Source organism: Felis catus, chromosome D2, assembly GCF_018350175.1.
Source record: "Felis catus isolate Fca126 chromosome D2, F.catus_Fca126_mat1.0, whole genome shotgun sequence".
NCBI classification, from domain to species: Eukaryota; Metazoa; Chordata; class Mammalia; order Carnivora; family Felidae; genus Felis; species Felis catus.
Genome location: NC_058378.1, coordinates 38066944 through 38088265, shown reverse-complemented (window position 1 = coordinate 38088265; position 21322 = coordinate 38066944). Strand labels below are relative to the sequence as shown.

At 43.1% G+C, this 21322-nt stretch overlaps 1 protein-coding gene across 1 annotated transcript in view; it reads left to right on the top strand.

Moving 5' to 3' along the window:
- The window catches only part of POLR3A (RNA polymerase III subunit A), a 52221-nt gene that overhangs the window by 19306 nt on the left and 11593 nt on the right, over positions 1–21322 (top strand). Inside the window, exons 12-21 of the mRNA XM_003994087.5 lie at positions 3590–3659; positions 4304–4431; positions 4773–4911; positions 6425–6589; positions 10165–10337; positions 13916–14027; positions 15734–15852; positions 16976–17113; positions 18939–19109; positions 20032–20145. Of these exons, the coding sequence (XP_003994136.1) occupies positions 3590–3659; positions 4304–4431; positions 4773–4911; positions 6425–6589; positions 10165–10337; positions 13916–14027; positions 15734–15852; positions 16976–17113; positions 18939–19109; positions 20032–20145 (1329 nt within the window). The remainder of the gene's footprint in view (positions 1–3589; positions 3660–4303; positions 4432–4772; positions 4912–6424; positions 6590–10164; positions 10338–13915; positions 14028–15733; positions 15853–16975; positions 17114–18938; positions 19110–20031; positions 20146–21322) is intronic.

Here is a 21322-nt window from a genome sequence, read left to right as displayed (position 1 = left end):
GCTGGAAAAGATAGATGTGGGCGTAGCAGTATCTTGACTGTTGGGTGTCAAGGGCACAGTAGATGTTCTGCATAAGTAGGTTTTCTGGTAGCTGAAAATTCTTTTGAGTACCCATACACTTTATTGAAGACTTTCCCATAGTATGTTACATACTTGTTTGTCGTCTAAAGGTCACCCTAAACAGAATCATTATATGATGACCCATACCACCATTTCATTTTCCAGCAGTTAAGGGGAGCCCCTTAGATGGCAGAGAAGTTCAGCGATGAGTCACACAGACACCTGCTCTCCAGGAGCGTGCGGCTGGGCTCTCGTTGCTGTGTTCTATGGGCTACCGGCTCGCGAACCCAGCTGTAGCACAGTGCTGCGCGGGGCTCATCGCTCCTAAATTTAACAGGGCCCCGAACTGTTGAGTTTTTAGAGGCTAGGTTTTCCTTTTTCCCAGTATTCTGGTTTTCTTGTTATGAGTAGATTTGGCTGTGGTTGTTAGTGTTTCTACCCACAAAACACTTCTTACCATTTCTGATAGAGTGTTTTTCATCTCTTTTGGGGTAGGATGTTAGTATCGATTCTAAAGTGAAGGCTGTTAAGTTCTGTAAGCAGATCTATTAAAAGTACATGAGGATTTGGTGGGGACAGGAACGAGTGGCTGCATTCATGGCCTGTGCCTCGGTTTTTCATGCCTAAAGTCGACATCTTTTCTAGTAAAGTATCTGATGTGTTACTTCTTTTGTACACACACTTAATGCTAAGAAATTCATGCGGGTAATTTCAGTTTTTTTAGAACATCAGTTTCTTACTTATTCAAACATTGTAGTGTAATGGAGTTATTTAAGGTGAGGTTTTTGCACATCACATCTCTTTTTTCTTTATCTCCATCTCTTTTTTTGTTGTTTATTTATTTGAGAGAGAAAGAATGGAGGAGTGGCAGACAGAGAGGGAGAGAGAGAATCCCAAGCACACTCCACCCTCAGTGTGGAGCCTGACATGGGGCCCGATTTCACAACCGTGAGATCGTGACCTGAGCCAGGATCAAGATTTGGATGCTCAACCGACTGAGCCACCCAGGCACCCCTATTTTTATCTGTTTGTTGCTTATCCACGAACTTAGATGGTGGCAGTCATGGTTTTTAGTAGCCTTGGTTTTGCTTTTATCTACTTAACATGTTATAAATGCCCACCTTTGTTGTAAAGTTTTCATAATTATTGATTATAATGGCTTCACAGTATTTCACAAGCTTAGCACACCATGATTCACCTACCTTCTGAAAATTTAGGGTGTTTTCCCTGTTTGCTATGAGGACAAATCCCTTAAGGGCCATCTTTGTGCATTTGGAGTCTTTCTTCCGAGTTATTTCTTCAGACCTCTCAGCCTTTTTAAATGATTCGGTTGATGCTTAATGAGTACCTACTGTGTGCCGCCAAGTACTCTCCTAGGAGGGCAACACAGAAGAAAAAAGTCAAAATTCTTGCTTTTATCCTTATTCGAATGGGGAGAGGTGGAGAATAAACCAATATAAAATAGGTCGTGTGGTGGCAAGTGCTGAGAAGAAAAGAATAAATCACAACAAGGAGGAAAGAAAATGAGAGGGGTCCTGTTTCATGGAGGATGGTCTGAGAGAGCCACTAGAACGATAACACTCAAGGCAAGTTCTAAAAAGTTGACGAGCAGTGTGGTTGTCAGCAAAAGATCAATCCAAGCAGAGGACCAACAGGTACAAAGACCCTGTGGTGTGATCATACATGAGGTAACAAGAGGCTAGCCTGTTTCCTCCTAAGCCTTGTATTTGTAGCAGTTGTGAGGAGTGCTGTGCTCTGTATTGGGAGATAGCAAGAGAGAAGATGAGGAGGGCGAATGGCCATGAATGAGATCCACACTCCCACAGTCAGATGGTGGGTTGCGTTGACCAGTGCAGTCATTTTTTCTGACCTTGTACTCTTATTCTAGTAAACTCTCCAGAGGAAATAACCAGTTGCAAAATCACTTGTAATGATAAAACATTAGAAGCAGGCATGTCCGCCAATAAAAAAGTTGGTTAGGTTAAATCACATGACATTCGTACCACAAAATCCTGCCTGGCCCTTAAAAATGATGATGTAGTATTGTTGTCAGCATAAAGCTACTTATGATTTATTTTTTATTTAAAAAGCAGGCTGTGTGTAAGACATGATCTTATTTCATTTGGTAAATAGATGTTTCCGTGTTTGTAAAAAAGCTTATAGCCAGAAATTGGGAAGGTTATGTACCAAAATGTTTTAACTGCAGTTCTTTTGGTTTGGCAGTTCCATGCAGAGATGTTTTTTTGGGATTCTGGGTGGGGTTTTTTTGTTGTTGTTTTGGTTTTTTTCGCTTATCTATATTTTTAGACTTTCTGTAAAAAACATACTATTTTTGTAACAAAAAAGCAATAATTAGAATGTTGCTAGTGATATCAGCTATGTAAGCTAGTTGCTAGAGATAATGGCCTGTAGCCAACTACTTGGACTTCAGCCTTGAGTTCGGTACTGAGGATCCATTTTGTTATAACAGCATATATCATTGGTTAAAAATGACAATAAAACACAGGCTCTAAGGCCAGGATGGAAGATCTTTGTTACCATCAGGACAAATCCCCTCAATTACATGTAAGAAAATTATCATCTAACTGTATCAACTCAGCAGTTCTGTCTCAATAGGTAGGGCTGTAGCCTGAATGTGGTCCCAAATTACTGGGGAGACTTTTACAAAATATGCAAATCCCAGCTTCACGTGCTCAGCCCCAGACCACTCCATTTCCCATCCCAGAGAGATTCTTGAAAACAATCATGAACGATTACCTTCCAGCCCTCATTGGAGGATCTTTGTTCTGTGAATGTTCACAATAAAGCAGGAACAGGTCTCTGCCTTGGAGGGCCTTTTACTCCAGGTGAGGTTGCCTAGACAACCCACAAATAACATAAGCATCTCCACATCATGATTTGAGCAAATTTACATGTCGCTTATTTCCCAACAACAACAACAAAACTTGAGCATATGCACTCTGATGCACAGAATCTTTTTTAATTTGTTAATTATGTACTGGACAGCTAGCACCCCTTTTTGCTCAGTGTAGGCATTCATTAAATTTTCATTAAATCGTGTCATTAATTATCATTAGTACTCACTGTCTTCATTAAGAGTTCAACAGTTCTGCCCTCGTTGTGGAGAGGTATGAAATTGATTGACCTCAAAGAGAACAGTGCTATTTATCATTCATAGAAGTGAATTTTCTTTGGAGAAGTGAATTTATTAATAACTAGGAAGTCTTACACATACAGAGTTCTTACAGGGATCCAAAGCTTCACTCAGTATTTAGTGTTGGCAGGAACGTCTGACGTCAGTGTTGCAGGTATGTTTGACTCCTCTTAACAGATGAAGGAGCAAGGAGCTGGTGACAGCTGGGATTGAGAGCCTTGGCTGCCATTTCTCAGCCCCACTTTTCTGCTCGCCTGCTCTTCTTTATTTATGTGTGACAATTCAGAGCCTTTGTGGTGCGGTTCTTTGGACTGCATCACGCAATCCAAAGAGTGTCCGAGAATGGCTAACATGTTGTGTTTGTTTTTCCTTTAGACGAAAGCAAATCTTGTAACACCAAGGAATGGAGAACCACTGATTGCTGCTATTCAGGACTTTCTAACAGGTGTGTTTATGAATTCACTTGAAAGGAGACTGTGGAACACTAGGATTCTCATTCACAGTGATTCATGTAACAACTTGAGAAGCGATTTAATTTCATGTGTTTAATTCTGTTGTTTACTATGTTTGATTCTGAATCTGCTTGAGAGATTTTGGATTGGCTGGTTATTCATTGAATCAGTAAGCATTTGTTCAGCTCCTGACATGCACTAGACAGTTTTCTAAGCACTGGAGATAGGACAGTGAGTCAAAGTCCCTTGTGGAGCTTAGATTCTAGTGGAAGAGGGAGCCAGCAAGCAGCTATAGGTTTTAACTCACTCCTTAGCAATATTCCAGATTCCTTTTAAAATCGAAACCTTTTGGGGCACCTGTGTGGCTCAGTCAGTTAGGCGTCTGACTTCGGCTCAGGTCATGATCTCACAGTTTGTGAGTTTGAGCCCCACGTCGGGTTCTGTACTGACAGCTCAGTGCCTGGAGCCTGCTTCAGATTGTGTCTCCCTCTCTCTCTCTGCCCCTTGCCCTGCTTGTGCCTCCCCCCCCAAAAAAAATAGATAAACTTTTTTAAGGTAAAAAAAAATAAAATTGAAACCTTGTAATTGTCTCGCACATTCACTCCGTTTCTTTTTGTGGTGTTTGCAACATTCATAGGCGCCTATCTCCTCACTCTTAAGGACACTTTCTTTGACCGAGCCAAGGCCTGCCAAATCATTGCTTCAATATTAGTTGGCAAGGACGAGAAAATTAAAGTTCGCCTTCCACCACCTACAATATTAAAGGTTTGTGCTGGGAGCACCCGGGTGGCTCAGTCGGTTAAACATCTTACTCTTGGTTTCTGCTCGGGTCATGATCTCATAGTTTATGAGATCAAGCCCTGCCTCAGGCTCTGCACTGAGAGTGCAAAGCCTGCTTGGGATTCTTTCTCCCCTCTCTCTGTCCCTCTCTCTGTCCCTTCCCCATGTGTATGCATGCATTTTCTTTCTCTCTCTATGCAAATAACTATACATTTAAGACAGTAAAGCTTTGTGCGGGAGCCAGGCATGCCGGGTACAAGTTTGCATGTGAGTACTCTGCAGACCAGGCTCAGCCAGCTGACATTGTGACTTTCTTCCTCCTTCAGCCTGTCACCCTGTGGACAGGAAAGCAGATATTCAGCGTCATCCTCAGACCTAGTGATGACAATCCAGTAAGGGCCAATCTCCGAACCAAGGGAAAGCAGTACTGTGGCAAAGGAGAAGATCTCTGTGTCAACGATTCCTGTGAGTCAAAGCAGCGGGGTGGGAGCAGGCAGAAAGCAGGTGGCCAATGACTGCCTTCAGTTAGCAAGCAAATGCAATGTTTCTCTTAGGCAGGAAGTTTATTCTTTAGGGAAGTGTAGTTGGTATGTCTCCTCAGCTGTGATTCCCCATTTCTCTAAAAAGTAGAGATCATGTACATACATGATCCAGTGATTAGAATGTTCCTCTCTGGATGTGTTTTAGATGACTAGTGTCTGTAAATTAATGCAATTTCTTTTATTCTGCCCCCCCCTTTTTGCCATAAGAAAGTATCTTATCATATGAGGCATATAATTTATCATTTTATGTCCAAAAAATGCGTTCATTGTCTAAAAGTATAATGGGACTATTTTTCTATCGCCTCCTGGTCAACTTGTTTCTTATAACACGAAGATCAGGTGTAACCACAAGAGGATATAAATGTTAAGCCATCTGAGTCATCCAGACTAATTCAACCCAAAGTATAGTCCACAGACCAGTGCCTTTCAGCCAGCGTTTCCTTTCTGACACGAGCTCCCTTGCTCACCCCAGACTGCTAACCAGCAGCTCCCCAGTAGGCTCCTCTGAATGGCACTGACTTTGAATGGGCTTTGCTAGCAAGGTCTTGTGACAAGAAATGGATCTCCAGGACTCTGTGCTGAAGAACTGAACCACAGAGTCTCTGAAGGTCAAGATTCCTCTTTTGTAATGAAGAGTAAATGTGTTGAAGGGCACCGATTTTTCTCAGGGTTAGAGCCTTTGCTTTGAAAACACACCTCTGGGGGCGCCTGGGTGGCGCAGTCGGTTAAGCGTCCGACTTCAGCCAGGTCACGATCTCGCGGTCCGTGAGTTCGAGCCCCGCGTCGGGCTCTGGGCTGATGGCTCAGAGCCTGGAGCCTGTTTCCGATTCTGTGTCTCCCTCTCTCTCTGCCCTTCCCCCATTCATGCTCTGTCTCTCTCTGTCCCAAAAATAAATAAACGTTGAAAAAAATAAAATAAAATTTAAAAAAAAAAAGTCTGAAAAAAGAAAACACACCTCTGGTCTTTCAGGTGTTTTGGCTTTCTTGTTTTAGATTGTATTTTGTTTCATCTCCATGTAATTCCATTTTGTTGTATAGGCTCTTCATGGTGGTATCATCAGTTTTCATCATCTTGGGGAATAACAAAGTGCTTTACAGTTTATGGAGTAGTTTGTGGCATGTGATTTCATCAGATGCTCACAACATCCCTGTGACACAGGATAAGTGCTCGGTGCTGTCACTTATAGTTCACAGTTGAAAATGAGGGTCCTGTAGTACTTTTCAGAGTTAGGACTGTAAGGTAAACCACTAGGCTTTTCATGCTTTTCAAAAGTCCCTAGATTTCTCTCTTTTTCCCCTCAAAAAATTTTGAGAGAATTTTGCTTTGCTTTGCTTTAATTTTCATAATGGGAGCATGCTTTCTCCACTGCCCCACGTTGGAACGAGGCTGAGTAGTAAGTAATTATTCAAGTGCCCAATCTTTGCTGTCCTTGCAGACGTTACCATCCAGAACAGTGAGTTGATGAGTGGCAGCATGGACAAGGGAACGTTGGGATCAGGATCAAAGAACAATATTTTTTACATTTTGCTGCGAGACTGGGGGCAGAACGAAGCTGCCGATGCAATGTCACGGCTTGCCAGGCTGGCTCCTGTCTACCTCTGTGAGTATCTCCAGCGTCCTCGGCGTATGGTGGTGGTTGCTTGGGTTTCAGGGCTGTGCGTTAGTTTGTTCTTTTACCTTTGTTTCCTTCCCCCAGCCCCCACATGCCACACACATACCCGCACACAGGAAAGGAGACTTACTCCAGGCTGAATCATTTGGGACTTACAGAATGGGATCAGCTCAGTACTGACTTGCCTGGTTTCAGATTTGAACTTGCTCTTGAATTCTTGTCTCAAAATGCCCAGTAGCTCCACGATGCCAGTCAGACAGGGTTGTTAGACAAGGGCCCTCCACAGGCTGCTTCCAAGGTACCTGCGCTCCACCTATGGCCCTCTGGGCCCTCACAGCTCAGCTCTGCTGGGTTACTCTGTGTTTCCCTTCTCTCCTTGCACTGTTCTGTTTCCTTTGTTGGCCCATCTCTGAGCATGCCATACGTGCAGGTTTTTACGTGCCCAAAAACGTTCCATTTCCACCCTTACACTTGAAGATTGTGTGGCTGGGTATAGAGCTCTAGATTGAATTTTATTTTTCGTCAGAATTTTGAAGGTACTGCTCTACAGAGTTGCCGTGAAAGTGTATTTCTATTCTTATTTTCAACTTTTGTATGTGTCTTCATTTTGGAAGCTTTGCAAATCCTCTTTGTTCTGGAAGTTCACACTGTAGACGCTTGGTAGGAGTCTTTTTTTCATTCATTGTGTTGGGCACTCTGTAAGCTCTCTTAATCTGCCTCCATGTGTCCTTTGGTTGTGGAAATTTTGTTTTTGTTTGATAATTTTCTCACCTTAACTTTCTCTGTTCTTTTTGGAATTTTTGTTCATTTTGTAAGTAGAGCTTCTAGATTGACTATGATTTTTCTTACCTTCTTTTCTCTGTTGTCCATTTCTTTGTTTCTGGATTCACTTTATCTTTTTTTTTTTTTTTTTTTTAATTTTATTTATTTGGGTGGGGGAAGAGGCAGAGAGAGGGAGAAAGAGAATCCCAAGCAGGCTCCAGCACTGTCAGCAAAGAGCCCAGTAAGGGGGATTCAATCCCATGAACCGTGAGATCATGACCTGAGCTGAAAGCAAGAGTCAGGACATTTAACCAACTGAGCAAGCCAGGTGCCCCTCAGTTTAACTTTTAAAAATGATTTCCTAGAGGGGCACCTGGGTGGCTTAGTGAGTTAAGTGACCAACTTCAGCTCAGGTCATGATCTCACAGTTTGTGAGTTTGAGCCCCACATTGGGCTCTGCTGATAGCTCAGAGCCTGGAGCCTGCTTCGGATTCTGTGTCTCCCTCTCTCTCTGCCCCTCCCCTGCTCGCGTTCTGTTTTTCTCTCTCTCAAAAATAAATAAAAAACATTAAAAAAAAATTAGGGGGTGCCTGGGTGGCTGAGTCAGTTAAGTGGGCCAACTTCAGCTCAGGTAATGATCTCATGGTCCGTGAGTTCAAGCCCCACGTTGGGCTTTGTGCTGACAGCTCAGATCCTGGAGCCTGCTTCAGATTCTGTGTCTCCCTCGCTCTCTGCCCCTCCCCCACTCACACCTCTCTCTCTCTCTCTCTCTTTCTCTCTCAAAAGTAAATACATAAATAAAAAATTAAAAGTGAGTTCCTCGGGGCACCTGGGTGGCTCAGTTGGTTATGCATCCAACTCTTGGTTTTGGTTCAGGTCATGATCTTACAGTTCATGAGTTCCCCCTGGGCTCTGTGCTGACATTGCAGAGCCTACTTGGGATTCTTCTCTCCTCCCCTCAGTTGCTCTCTGCCCCTCCCCCATTCATGCTCGCGCTCTCAAAAATAAAGTTAAAAAAAAAATTTAAGTGAATTCCTCTATTGATTTTTTTTTTTAATTTTTTTTTTTCAACGTTTATTTATTTTTGGGACAGAGAGAGACAGAGCATGAACGGGGGAGGGGCAGAGAGAGAGGGAGACAAAGAATTGGAAACAGGCTCCAGGCTCTGAGCCATCAGCCCAGAGCCCGACGCGGGGCTCGAACTCATGGACCGCGAGATCGTGACCTGGCTGAAGTCGGACGCTTAACCGACTGCGCCACCCAGGCGCCCCTGATTTTTTTTTTTTTTTTAACTATCATTTATTTCACTTCCAACTATATTTTCCATGTTTCTTATTTGCAGGTAGATTTTGGTTTTTGGGTTTGTTTTTTTTTTTGTAGACTTCCTGTTCTTGATCTCCAGATACCTCTTCTCTATCAGAGACAATGTTTTTCATAGATTAATCTGCTCCCTGAATTTTCTCTTTAGTTTTGTTTTTCTGTGCATTTGTTGTCTTTAGTCTTTCATGTTGAAGACTTTTCTCAGAGGTCTGGTGGTCCCAGGGGCACCTGGTTGGCTCAGTTGGCTAAGCGTCAGACTTTGGCTCAGGTCATGATCTCACATTTTGTCAGTTCGAGCCCTGCGTTGGACTCTGTGCTGATAGCTCGGAGCTTGGAGCCTGCTTCAGATTGTGTCTCCTTCTCTCTGCTCCTCCCCCACTTGTGCTCTGTCTCTCTCTCCCTCTCTCTCTCTCTCTCTCTCTCTCTCAAAAACAAATAAACGTTATGGTTTTTTTTTTAATCTGGTGGTCCCTGGCTCTCCATTCATATTTTGGGGAGTGAGACACCAAACACCGATTGGAAATGGATGGAGGCTATTGGTTGATGGACTTCTCAGCCCCTTGATTGAGCTGCAAGGCAACATTTTCATTGAGGAACTACCAAATAGCCCTGTCAGTAATACTTTTCTCTAGGGAGGCTTGGTTTCTCCAGGGACATATCTTCCACTCTCAGTCTCCCATCCAAAGTTGAGACCTGCTTCTCAGGATTCTGGGATGTGGCCAGGGAAAGGGACTAAGGAATCACAGTCATGGTATATACAGACCTCATGCCCTGCTTTACAGTCCTCCCTCTCTGTTTGCACTTAGGATCCCTCAGTCTAGAGCTCTCTAATTCCGTATACTGGGACATAAAGTCTCATCTTCCACAGGAAAATACTGGTTTTCCATCAGGTTTCCTTATCTCCAACACATACGTTGTCTCCAGCATCTGCAGAAGCTGGCAGTATAGTTTCTGAGCATTTCCAGACTCATGGGTCCTCATTTCCACAGCCACTCTTAGGTGTCCCTTCCCCACCCTGCTAAGCCAGGTGCCTCTCATCCACCCATTTTCTACATATGTTAGCGTTGGGATTATTGACCATGTGTAGTTCCCTCAAAGGTGGGGTTTTTCTGTGTTTGGGGAGGATTTCTGAAGAAGGAAGGGGGTGTGGGCAGAAAGGTATCTGAGATGATGTCTTAGAACAAGAAGTCAGATGGCTCGTTTTCCATTGCTGACTTTGTCCAGCTGCTTTTTGGTATTTAATATTGGTCTGCTGTATATCATAGTTAGTTGGGGACAGTACTTGCTCCCCACTGGGTTGTAACGTCTCTGACAGGATTCAGTGAGTCTTGGTCATTTTGATGTAACTCTCTACAGACTGATACATTTTTATTTAATTGGGTCATGATATATTCTCTCAAGGTATAAACTGGTTTGTATATAGTGGGTTGACTAACATCCATGGCACTCTCTTTCTGCTCTACCTGCCCACTATTCTGCAGCAAACCGTGGATTCTCCATCGGGATTGGTGACGTCACACCTGGTCAAGGGTTGCTAAAGGCCAAGTATGAGTTGCTGAACGCTGGCTATAAAAAATGTGATGAATACATTGAAGCCCTAAACACAGGAAAGCTGCAGCAGCAGCCTGGTTGCACCGCTGAGGAGACTCTAGAGGTGAGTCTGCTCCTCGGGTGGGTTAGCCGCTTCATGCCCACAGGGCTGTGCTGCAAGCCTGAAGAGAAGGTAGCAGAAGGGAGGAGGAAGTAAAGGCAGTGCCTTTAGCCCCAGGTCAGCCCTGTGCGACGTGTGTGTGTTCTCGTTTAACAAGGGGAGGGCCTTCAGTCAGATCCTTTACATCCCTAGCAGCTTTCACGTTCTAGGTGGTGAAAACAGGGCCATCGGTTCACTTGACCACATGGGGCTGCTCTTGTTCCAGCGTCACACTTAGGCCCCTTCTGTAACTGGTACTCACATGCTTGTGCCCTTTCTATTTCTAGCATCTTTGGAGTAGAGACTGGCAACCGCAGCTCTTTAAACGGATGGTCTTTGAAGGAGCACCTAGCTGGTTCAGTCGGTAGAGCGTGCAGCTCTTGATCTCAGGGTTGTAGGTTTGAGCCCCACATTGGATATAGAGATTACTTAAAAATCAAATCTTTAAAAAAATAAAAATCAATGGATGGTCTTCAAAAGAGACTTGGGCACAGAAGAGGGAAAATTCATATCACATGCTTATCTGCTTCCCCTGTCACATTAGAAACTAGGTTAGCTGAGAACGTGCCGAGCAAGGGTCAGAATCAGAATGAGGAACAGCCTTTGGGAGCTCTGCATTCTCTCAGGCAGCCTGGGTCGGCAGTCTGACTGCACCAGGATTTCACCTGGCTTTCTTCTGTCTCCCCTGCAGCCCATGGCTCAGAGCTTTAACTCACCTAAGTGTGGAAAAATGGATAAGCAATAAGAAATTTGCTGATGACATGAATTTTTTGTGAAATAGGAAGAAAGCAGAGTTGTAGGCACCATTCACCATTAGCTCATTCTTAATCTCACTGAGTCTTTTAATTTATTTTTTTACTTTTTAAATCCCAGTTAGCTAGCATATAGTGTATAATGATTTCAGTCATAGAATTTAGTGATTCATCACTTACATGAAAACCCAGTGCTCATCCCAACAAGTACCCTCCTTAATGTTCATCACCCATTTAGCCCATCCCCCCACCCAATACCCCACCAGCAACCCTCAGTTTGTTCTCTGTATTTAAGTCTCTTATGGTTTGTCTCCCTCGCTCTACTTATCTTATTTTTGCTTCCCTTCGCCTATGTTTATCTGTTTTGTTTCTTAAATTCCAAATGAGTGACATCATAGGATTTTTATCTTTCTCTGACTTATTTCACTTAGCATAATACACTCGAGTTCCATCCACATTGTCGCAAATGGCAAAGATTTCATTCTTTTTGATTGCCAAGTAATTTTCCATCGTGTGTGTGTATGTGTATGTGTGTGTGTACATACACACACACATACATATACACCACATCTTTATCCAGTCATCAGTCGATGGACATTTGGGCTTTCCATACTTTGACTATTGTCAGTAGTGCTGCAATAAACATTGGGGTGCATGTGCCCCTTCGAATCAGCATTTTTGTATCCTTTGGATAAATACTTAGTAGTGCATTTGCTGGATTGTAGGGTAGTTCTATTTTTAATTTTTTAGGAACCTCCATACTGTTTTCCAGAGTGGCTGCACCAGTTTGCATTCCCATCAACAGTGCAAAAGCAGTTCCCGTTTCTCTGCATCCTCGCTAACATCTGTTGTTTCCCGAGTTGTTAATTTTAGCCATTCTGACAGGTGTGAGGTGGTATCTCATTGTGGTTTTGATTTGTATTTTCTTGATGATGAGTGATGTTGAGCTTCTTTTCATGTGTCTATTAGCTATCTGGATGTCTTCTTTGGAAAAGTGTCTATTCATTTCTTTTGCCCATTTCTTCACTGGATTATTTGTTTTTTGGTATTGAATTTGGTAAGTTCTTTATAGATTTTGGATACTAACCCTTTATCTGGTATGCCATTTGGAAATAATCTTCTCCCATTCCTTCAGTTGCCTTCAGTTGCCCATTCCTTCAGTTTTGCTGATTGTTTCCTTCACTGTGCAGAAGCTTTTTATCTTGATGAGGTCCCGGTAGTTCATTTTTGCTTTTGTTTACCTTGCCTTTATCAAGTAAGAAGTTGCTGCAGCTGAGGTCTTTTGCCTGTTTTCTCCTCTAGGATTTTGATGGCTTCTTGTCTTATTTTTAGGTCTTTCATCCGTTTTGAGTTTGTTTTTGTGTATGGTAAGAAAGTGGTCTGTGTTCATTCTTCTGCATGTTGCTGTCCAGTGTTCCCAACACCATTTGTTGAAGAGATTGTCTTTATTCCATTGGATATTCTTTCCTGCTTTGTCGAAGATTAGTTGGCCATACATTTGTGGGTCCACTTCTGGGTTGTCTATTCTGTTCCATTGATCTATGTGTCTGTTTTTGTGCCAGTACCATATGATTACAGCTTTGTAATATAGTCTGAAGTCCGGAATTGTGATGCCCCCAGCTTTGGTTTTCTTTTTCAACATTACTTTTACTATTCGGGGTCTTTTCTGGTTCCATACAAATGTTAGAATTGTTTGTTCTAGCTCTGTGAAGAATGCTGGTGTTATTTTGATAGGAATTGCATTGAACATGTGGATTGCTTTGGATAGTATTGACAGTTTAACAATATTTGTTCTTCTGATCCATGAGCATGGAATGTTTTTCCAAAAAGGAAAATTGTCAGAATTGTCTTCTTCAATTTCTTTCATAAGTTTCCTATAGTTTTCAACGTATAGATCTTCCACTTCTTTGGTTAGGTTTATCCCTAGGTATTTTATGGGTTGTGGTGCAATTGCAATGAGAGCAAGTCCTCTTTCTGCTGCTTCATTATTGGTGTATAGAAATGCAACCAATTTCTGTAAATTGATTTTATATCCTGCGACTTTGCTGAATTCATGTTATCAGTTCTAGCAGTTTTTTGATTAATCTCTCTGAGTCTTGAGAGAGAGAGAGAAATGGATGTTCCTCACTGGCACTTACCTAGGAATTTACTTGAGGCTCCAGCAGCATTTGTTTTTAGTGGAACCATGACTCGTAACTGATTTAGCACCCTCTCTGTGAGCTGAGAAAGGACACCTTGTGGATGAGCTCATGGACTAGAATATTCCTGTAGAGTCACCTCATCACACGCTTAACTTGTGGGAATTCACATGTGTGCTTGGAAGGTAAAAATAAGAGGTAAATTTTAGAATTAGCATAAACAGTTTTCCATTACTACATACTACACGGTAGCTTCTGTTCCTAAGTGTATTTGGGCCTACGTGTGCATGTACAGTTGATATGTATACAGACATATTATAGAGGATGCTATACACATGCTATATACTTTCTGCCTTAGGGGCCATTTAAAGGATTTTTCAAGACTTTGTTACTAATCATTTTTACCTTAAACACTGATTTGGAACCTTTCCTTCCTTGTGGAAGGTTAGGGTCTTTATAGATAAGGCATATTGATCTTCAAAAGCTCGAAACCCTTTCTCTATTGGAAATCTGACATCTGGCTTAAATTTTGTCAGATTTCATTAAATGTCAGGTTGAAAAAATAAATAAATAAAATAAAATAAATAAATAAATGTCAGGTTGAATGTTGGTAATCAGCAGAGTCCTCATGCACCTCGCTTTTTCCCTCCAGGCTCTGATCCTGAAGGAGCTGTCTGTGATCCGCGACCACGCGGGCAGTGCCTGCCTCCGGGAACTGGATAAGAGCAATAGCCCACTCACCATGGCTCTTTGCGGCTCCAAAGGTGTGCGCTCCTCCACCAACTGCCCTCATTGCATTCTCTGTATGGGTTGACAGGTTTTCTCCCAGAAAATGCAGAGCATTCATTTATAAGGGTATGTCTTGGGGCACCTGGGTGGGTCTGTTGGTTAAGCATCCGACTCTTGGTTTCAGCTGAAGTCATGATCCTTGAGGTTTGTAAGTCAGAGCCCCGTGTCCGGCTCCATGCTCTTAGCACAGAGTCTGCCTGGGATTCTCTGTTTCCTCTGTCTCTACCCCTACCCCACTCGTGTCCTCTGTCTCTCTCGAAAAATAAATATATGTATATTTAATATATAAATATGTACATATTAAAAATATATATAAAGGCATATCTTTTTTTATTAAAAAAATTTTTTTAATGTATATTTATTTTTGAGAGAGAGGAGACACAAAATCTGAAGCAGTCTCCAGGCTCTGAGCTGTCAGCACAGAGCCCGACATGGGACTCGAACCCATGAGCCGTGAGATAATGACCTGAGCTGAGGTTGGACGCTCAACCAACTGAGCCACTCAGGTGCCCCAGGGCATATCTTTTTAAATCCTATGTATAGAAAGAGACTTAATTATTTACATCTTAGACATTTAACTCCTATTTTTTTTTAATTTTTTTAAATTATTTTTTTTAACGCTTATTATTGAGAGACAGAGAGACACAGAGCGTGAGCAGGGGAGGGGTAGAGAGAGGGGGAGACACAGAATCCAAAGTAGGCTCGAGGCTCTGAGCTGTTAGCACAGAGCCCGACGCAGGGCTCAAACTCACAAACTGCGAGATCATGACGTGAGCCGAAGTCGGTCACCCAACCAACTGAGCCACCCAGGCGCCCCCCTATTTTTTTTTTAATTTTTTTAACGTTTACTTAATTTTTGAGAGACAGAGACAGAGCATTAGCAGGGGAGGGGCAGAGAGAGAGGGAGACACAGAATCCAAAGTAGGCTCCAGGCTCTGAGCCCACGTCATGCTCTGTGCTAACAGCTCAGAGCCTGGAGCCTGCTTCAGATTCTGTGTCTCCCTCTGTCTCTGATCCTCCCCCATTCATGCTCTGTCTCTCTCTGTCTCAAAAATAAATAGATGTTAAAAAAATAAAAGTTAAAAAAATAATAAAAAATTAAAAAAGCTTTCTAAATTAATGTATTTAGTGATATGGTAAATGCTTTAATTTCATAGTTGTCTAGGACCTAAAGCGTTAAGTTTCATGGTACTGCATTCAGATTCAAAACCTCCATGCTTCTATTTCTGTAAATTTTTTTGGCAGAATAAAGTCCAACTTTGCTGCTTCCCTCCCGCCCCCTGCAGTGTTCACCTTCCTGCTCCTGGTGAGCATGCCCCCCACTTTCCCATTCCTGTGTCTTTGCTTCCCACTTTTCTACTTCCTTTGGAATCTCTCCCCTCATCCCTTCTTATATCCACATTGTAATGTCCTCCAGAAGTTCAGCCTGGTGGCAGACTCTTCCCTGCAAGTCTTTCCTCCAGCCCCAAAGTGCTTACACTCCCTGCTGAGCCCTGCAGCTCTCCCTCAGCTTTTCTTCTGTTGCTGAGGGCTCCACCCTGTATTATTCTCGTTTTGGCTCTTACTCTCTCTAGACCGTGAGCCTGCGCTGTCATATTCCTGTTTCATCCCACGGATCTTCTTGTGCTTCAATTAACGTGGTTCGGTAAACAAATGTTACATTCCTGACCTGTTTCCCCAGGTTCTTTCATTAACATATCACAGATGATCGCCTGTGTAGGACAGCAAGCCATCAGTGGCTCTCGAGTGCCAGATGGCTTTGAAAACAGGTCCTTGCCTCACTTTGAAAAACACTCAAAGGTAAGTAGTAGTGGTTAAGACAGAACTTTGGAGGGCAACCGTGGGGAGTGCGGAAGAGTATTGGGAGCCCTGTGCTGCCAGCGCTCCCAGAGGGGGCGTGTGTGGGCGGGCTCCTCTGGGGCCTTCCCTCTCCAACCCCTACAGAGTCGTGTGGGAGCCTTGTTAGATTTGCTGCTACCAAACTTGATCAATGCCCTCTTGTTTTCTCTCCAAGAGGGAGGATTTCAAGGTCCTTTCCAATAATCAAAATCTATAGATACCTCACGTCTGATCAATGTGTGATTATGGGAACACTGACATCAAAGTATGGGGATTTTAAAATAGTGATAATATGAACCACACTAAAACGACCAGGAAAGTCCAGATTTTCCTCTCGACTTCTCAAACTCGGTTTTTAAATGACCTCTGGGTTTCAGTGGCGCTGGTGGTTTGGGCACTGGTATAAGCAGAAATAGACAAATCTGTGCTAGGCTTCTTCTGGGACTCAGGGACAGACAACTTTTAAGTCTAGGTGAGGAACTTAGAGTAGGTTTGGTCACTCAGGTTCTGGATTTGGAGTCAGCGCTTATTCCCATTAAAGCACAGATACTGCAGCTGCTCTTATCCTATGGGACTGTGGGGTTTCTGTCCACCCACCCCCCCCCCCCCCAACTCCCGGGGAGACAGGACTGCTGTACTGGGAATGTGTAGGTATTTTCTGTATCATACAGTCTGAGGAACATTTTAGGGACTCTGTCCAAGATCAGAATTCACTAGAAGTCAGAGAGCCAAGTGGTCACTGGAATGGTGCCCATCTGTGCATGTCAGGCTCAGAGTTCTAAGGGAGCCTGACACATTTAAAGGGGAGGCTGGGGGCATTCAAACTGCTTGGTCCACTTGCCTGCTACTGGCACCAGCACCTGCCCTGCCTGGGAGCTCACCCTCCTTGTCTCTGGGAAGGATGGTTTATGCCAAGTTCTTTCTCCTTTCAGAAAGGGCGTGTAAAGTCTGCCCCTTCATAAGCGTGCATTGGCCAGGTATTTATAGTCTAAAGGTGGGGCATTTTGTGATTTGAATGAGGTTTGAAGTTGTGGACCTTGAAGGTTTTTTGTCTGGCTTTTCTTTTTTCCCCACCTCTCTTTAGCTCCCAGCTGCCAAAGGCTTTGTGGCTAATAGCTTTTATTCCGGTTTGACACCGACCGAGTTTTTCTTCCACACAATGGCTGGCCGGGAAGGTCTAGTCGACACAGCTGTAAAGACTGCTGAAACGGGATACATGCAGGTAATTTGAAGAAATGTAGGCCATTAGCGGCAGAGCAGGACAGGGTTCCGAGGATTTTGACTGCTGAGTGTTTACATATTTTGTACATGAACTGTCACATATCGAGTCTTAGTATTTAAAAAGAATAATTGGGAAATGCGGGAGCCCTGGAAATAAACAGCATAAAAAGGTAATATGTTCACTTCATCCCTTATGCCTTAAATGATTCAGACCAGGCCAGGGCCACACTCACCAAAGCTGTACTGAGAACGTGGACTGGAAGTGTATCCGGGGACACATTACTGAGCCTCACTGGGCCTCTGTTTCCTAATCCATGAAGATGTGGATGACAGTACCTACGTCCCAATGATTGAGAGGACTCTGCTTCTCACTTGGCAACTATTTATGTAGCCTCTTGTTTTTTAATTTTAACTGACTCCAAGAACTTACTCCGGTGCCTGCAGGAGGTCTTGGACACTTGGAGGGATGGCTCTCCATCATATATGCAGCTCCAGGACAGTAGGCTCAGGGCGACAGGATGAAACTAGAGGGCTTCCTGTTCCCATCCTTCTCAGACCGCCATAAAAATATCCCTAAATGGCAGAGAAGTAAGAACACATCCCAACTTCATTCTTCCTTATATAAGACCACAAGCAGAGGATTTCATTTCATTCCCTGATTATCATTTTCTCCTCTGTCTTCCATGACCTGTGTTTGCTTTTATATTTTTTCAATGTTCCTGTCTCCTTATAACATCAGATAAAGTCAAATCTCCCAGTTGCTAGGCTGTGAACTTGCTGTGGCTTTGAGTCCCCTTTGTCCCCACTGTGGATCCCAGTTTAAGAAGCACAGCCCTTTGCAGGCTGGGAAAGCAGAACTGATCAACCAGAGGTGTGAATAAGACAGGCAGAGCAAACAAGGTTGATGAAGGTGAGAGCAGACTGGAGTCCATAGAAATAGCTATTTCCATAAATATGTGTGTGTCTTCATCAATACTTCCCCTTTTCATCACGTTTTGATGGGAAATTGCCCTTCAGTTTTGGAGTGTGCTGCTTTTGTCAAAAACCCAACAGACTGTGAAATGCTTTTACCACTCTTGCCAGAATGTCTTTTGACTGTATTTTTTGACTTTACCTTTTTGAAGTAGAGAGTATGACTTTCCCAGAGCAGTGTGTTAACTTAGAACAAATTAGTTCTGGCACGAGGGATTTTTGTTTTGAGGTTGCCTGGAGGAAGATTTCTTTCTCTTTAATTCACTGCACCATCATCACACTGCTGGCTGGAGCATTCTACTGGTGGAAGGTTCTCCCTAAGCAGATGTGAGAAATGGCTGCTGCCTGCTGGTTCAGACACAATGCCATCCCTGTTCTCTTTTCTTCCCCCTGGGTCCCAGAAGGGGGTATGCACCTGAGATCCTCTGTAATTCATATTGAAGTCCACCCACAGGGGTCCTGGATTCAGTTGTGTTTAGAAATGTAAAGCTGTTGCATTAATTTATACCTTAGGGAGAAAGAGAGGGAAGGGGCAAAAGGGCCTAGGAAAACAGTTAGTGTTTACAGAATCCTTTGGGGGTGATGGGCCTTAAATTACATGTATTCAAAAACACACTAAAGCACTCGAGGTTGGGCATATTCTGAATCCCACTGCACAGGCTTACGGGTCACTTCTGGTCTTGCTGTTCCAAAGGGCCAGGGGACTCTTTTTTAAGGGATTTCTAATAAAATATTTTAAATGATGAAAGTGCTGGTGACCTTGAAAGTTAGCATTGCAGATCTCATCCCCTGCACACGTGACTGGCCTTCTCAAAGCAGCTGAACGTTTGTTTCCTCTCCTCCTCTTCCTTCAGAGAAGGCTTGTCAAGTCCCTTGAAGATCTTTGCTCACAATACGATCTGACAGTCCGAAGCTCTACGGGTGATATTATCCAGTTCATTTACGGGGGAGATGGCTTGGATCCTGCAGCTATGGAGGGAAAAGATGAACCTTTAGAGTTCAAAAGGGTTCTGGACAACATCAAAGTAAGATTTAGCATTATATCTGGGGTTAGAGTGTTTCCAAGGACGTGTGTTTACAATGGAGGCATCCTTTGGAGTATCACACACAGTGAATACTCGAGTTATATCTATCCAGCCACCGGTAGTATTTTTCGTCTTGTGTTACCCTGCATAATTTCCCCAAATTTGAAGGAAAAATATTTTTTCAATTTCAAAGTCTAGTATTGGTAGTAATCCAATGCCAACAGAAGAGGGCTTTGGTTTCTATCTAGTGAAGCATGTTACTGGCCAGTGTTAAAAGTCGTGGGTGTTAAGAAGCAAGCTTTAAGCTTTTACTAAAGCACATGCTTTAACTAGGGGTATATTTTAAAAAACCTTTTTGAAAGGTAGTTTGACAATACTAATCTGAATTTATATGTGGGTGTCTTTTGACCCAGCAATTCCACTTACAGGAATTTGCCCAACAGAAATGACTTAAATGTACCAAGAATGTTTTTCTAGCACCTTTTGCCCATATATTAGGGTAATATGCAGCCTTTAAAACTTTGGGGGACTCCCGTGAGCTTTGGGGTAGGGGAGTAGTTTCACTCCTGAAATGTTTGGGTTTTTTTTTATTTTTTTGTTGTTGATTTTTTTTTTTTTTTTTTTTTAAAAACATCAATACATAATTTCAATGCAAATCTGGGATGGGGGTGAAGGTTGAGAAGTAATGGAACGGTACCCACTGAATCAGTCACACTCACTCTTTATGTGAGATGGAGTGGGTTTATCCTGTCTTCAGAATATAAAATATGCTTTGAAAGAAAAAAAAATCATAGATTGGTGAGAAAAAATCATGCTCACTCTGAGAAAAGTCATTTTGTCTCTTGTAAATTCTTTCATTTAATCCTGCCCCCACCCTCAGTCACCCCCATACACATCACACTATTTCCTTTTGATACTTGAGGCAGTCTTCCCGTGTCAGAGCGAGCCTGCGCTGAGTAAAAATGAGCTGGTCCTGACCACGGAGTCAATCATGAAGAAGACGGAGTTCCTCTGCTGCCAGGACAGCTTCCTGCAGGTGAGCTCTCTACTGGTGGGAGCACCCAGCTTGGCCATCAGCAAGAGATTGTTGCCCGGTGCCGGCAGATGGTTTTTATAAGCGAGGGGTGGGGGCTGTGGGGTGGAGTGTGTTAAAAGTGTTTTCTTTGTTAAAAATTTCAGGAATGGCCCAGGCAAACTCTCAGCAGCCGACATGAAGAATTCGTGTCATGTCCTTCTTAGTGTCTGTCTCTCACGCAGGTGTCACCCTGCTAGAAGAAAAATACTTCCTTTAGAGAACTATTGTTTTTTGTTGTTGTTCTTGTTTTTTAACCTTGCCCCCCTATCGACCCCTTTACCTGCTGTCTCATCTTGCAGACCAGCTCTTCCCACAGTCATTGCGAATCCTGGTAACTTAAGACTTCATTTTTTTTTTTTTAATTTTTATGTTTATTTATTTTTGAGAGATAGAGCATGAGCAGGGGAGGGGCAGAGAGAGAGGGAGACATAGAATCCGAATAGGCTCCAGGCTCTGAGCTGTCAGCACTGAGCCCGACTTGGGATTCGAACTCACAAACCGTGAGATCATGACCTGAGCTGAAGTCAGAAGCTTAACCAACTGAGCTACCCAAGACTTCCATTTTTAAGTAATCTCTACACCCAACGCAAGGCTTGAACCCACACCCTGGATGTCAAGAGTCTCACGCTCTACTGCCTTAACCAGCCAGACACACCTGGTGGTGGTGGTATAAATTGCTCTTCCTGTTACCATAGTGTGGATCAGTAGTTCATGGAGTCAGCCAGCCTCCTTTTTCCAGAGAGCTGTTACCTTGATAACCTCTTAGGGCTTTGTTAGTTTATTGTTTTTTTGTTTTTTTTAATTTCACTGACCTGCTGGAGCAGCTCCTTCCTGTTTATTATCACGGTTATGATCAAAAGCAGAGGGATACAGAAGCCGGTAAATGGTTGCCTTTGTGTGCCAATGGGTGATTCAAATGCAGCACAAAATTGGCAGGAATCTATCCCTTTCAGTATATCAAAAATGACAACAGTCATGTGAAACTGAAAGAGTATTCTAATCAAGTATGCCCTTGATTCTTTCTTTTCCTATGTTGAGGTGTGAAAGGCGAAAAAGAGACTTCCAGATTTCAATAAGTTTAAATCCAGAGTATGGTTGGGCTGGGTGCCTTTGTTTGTGGTTTTTCCCAAATTTTCAT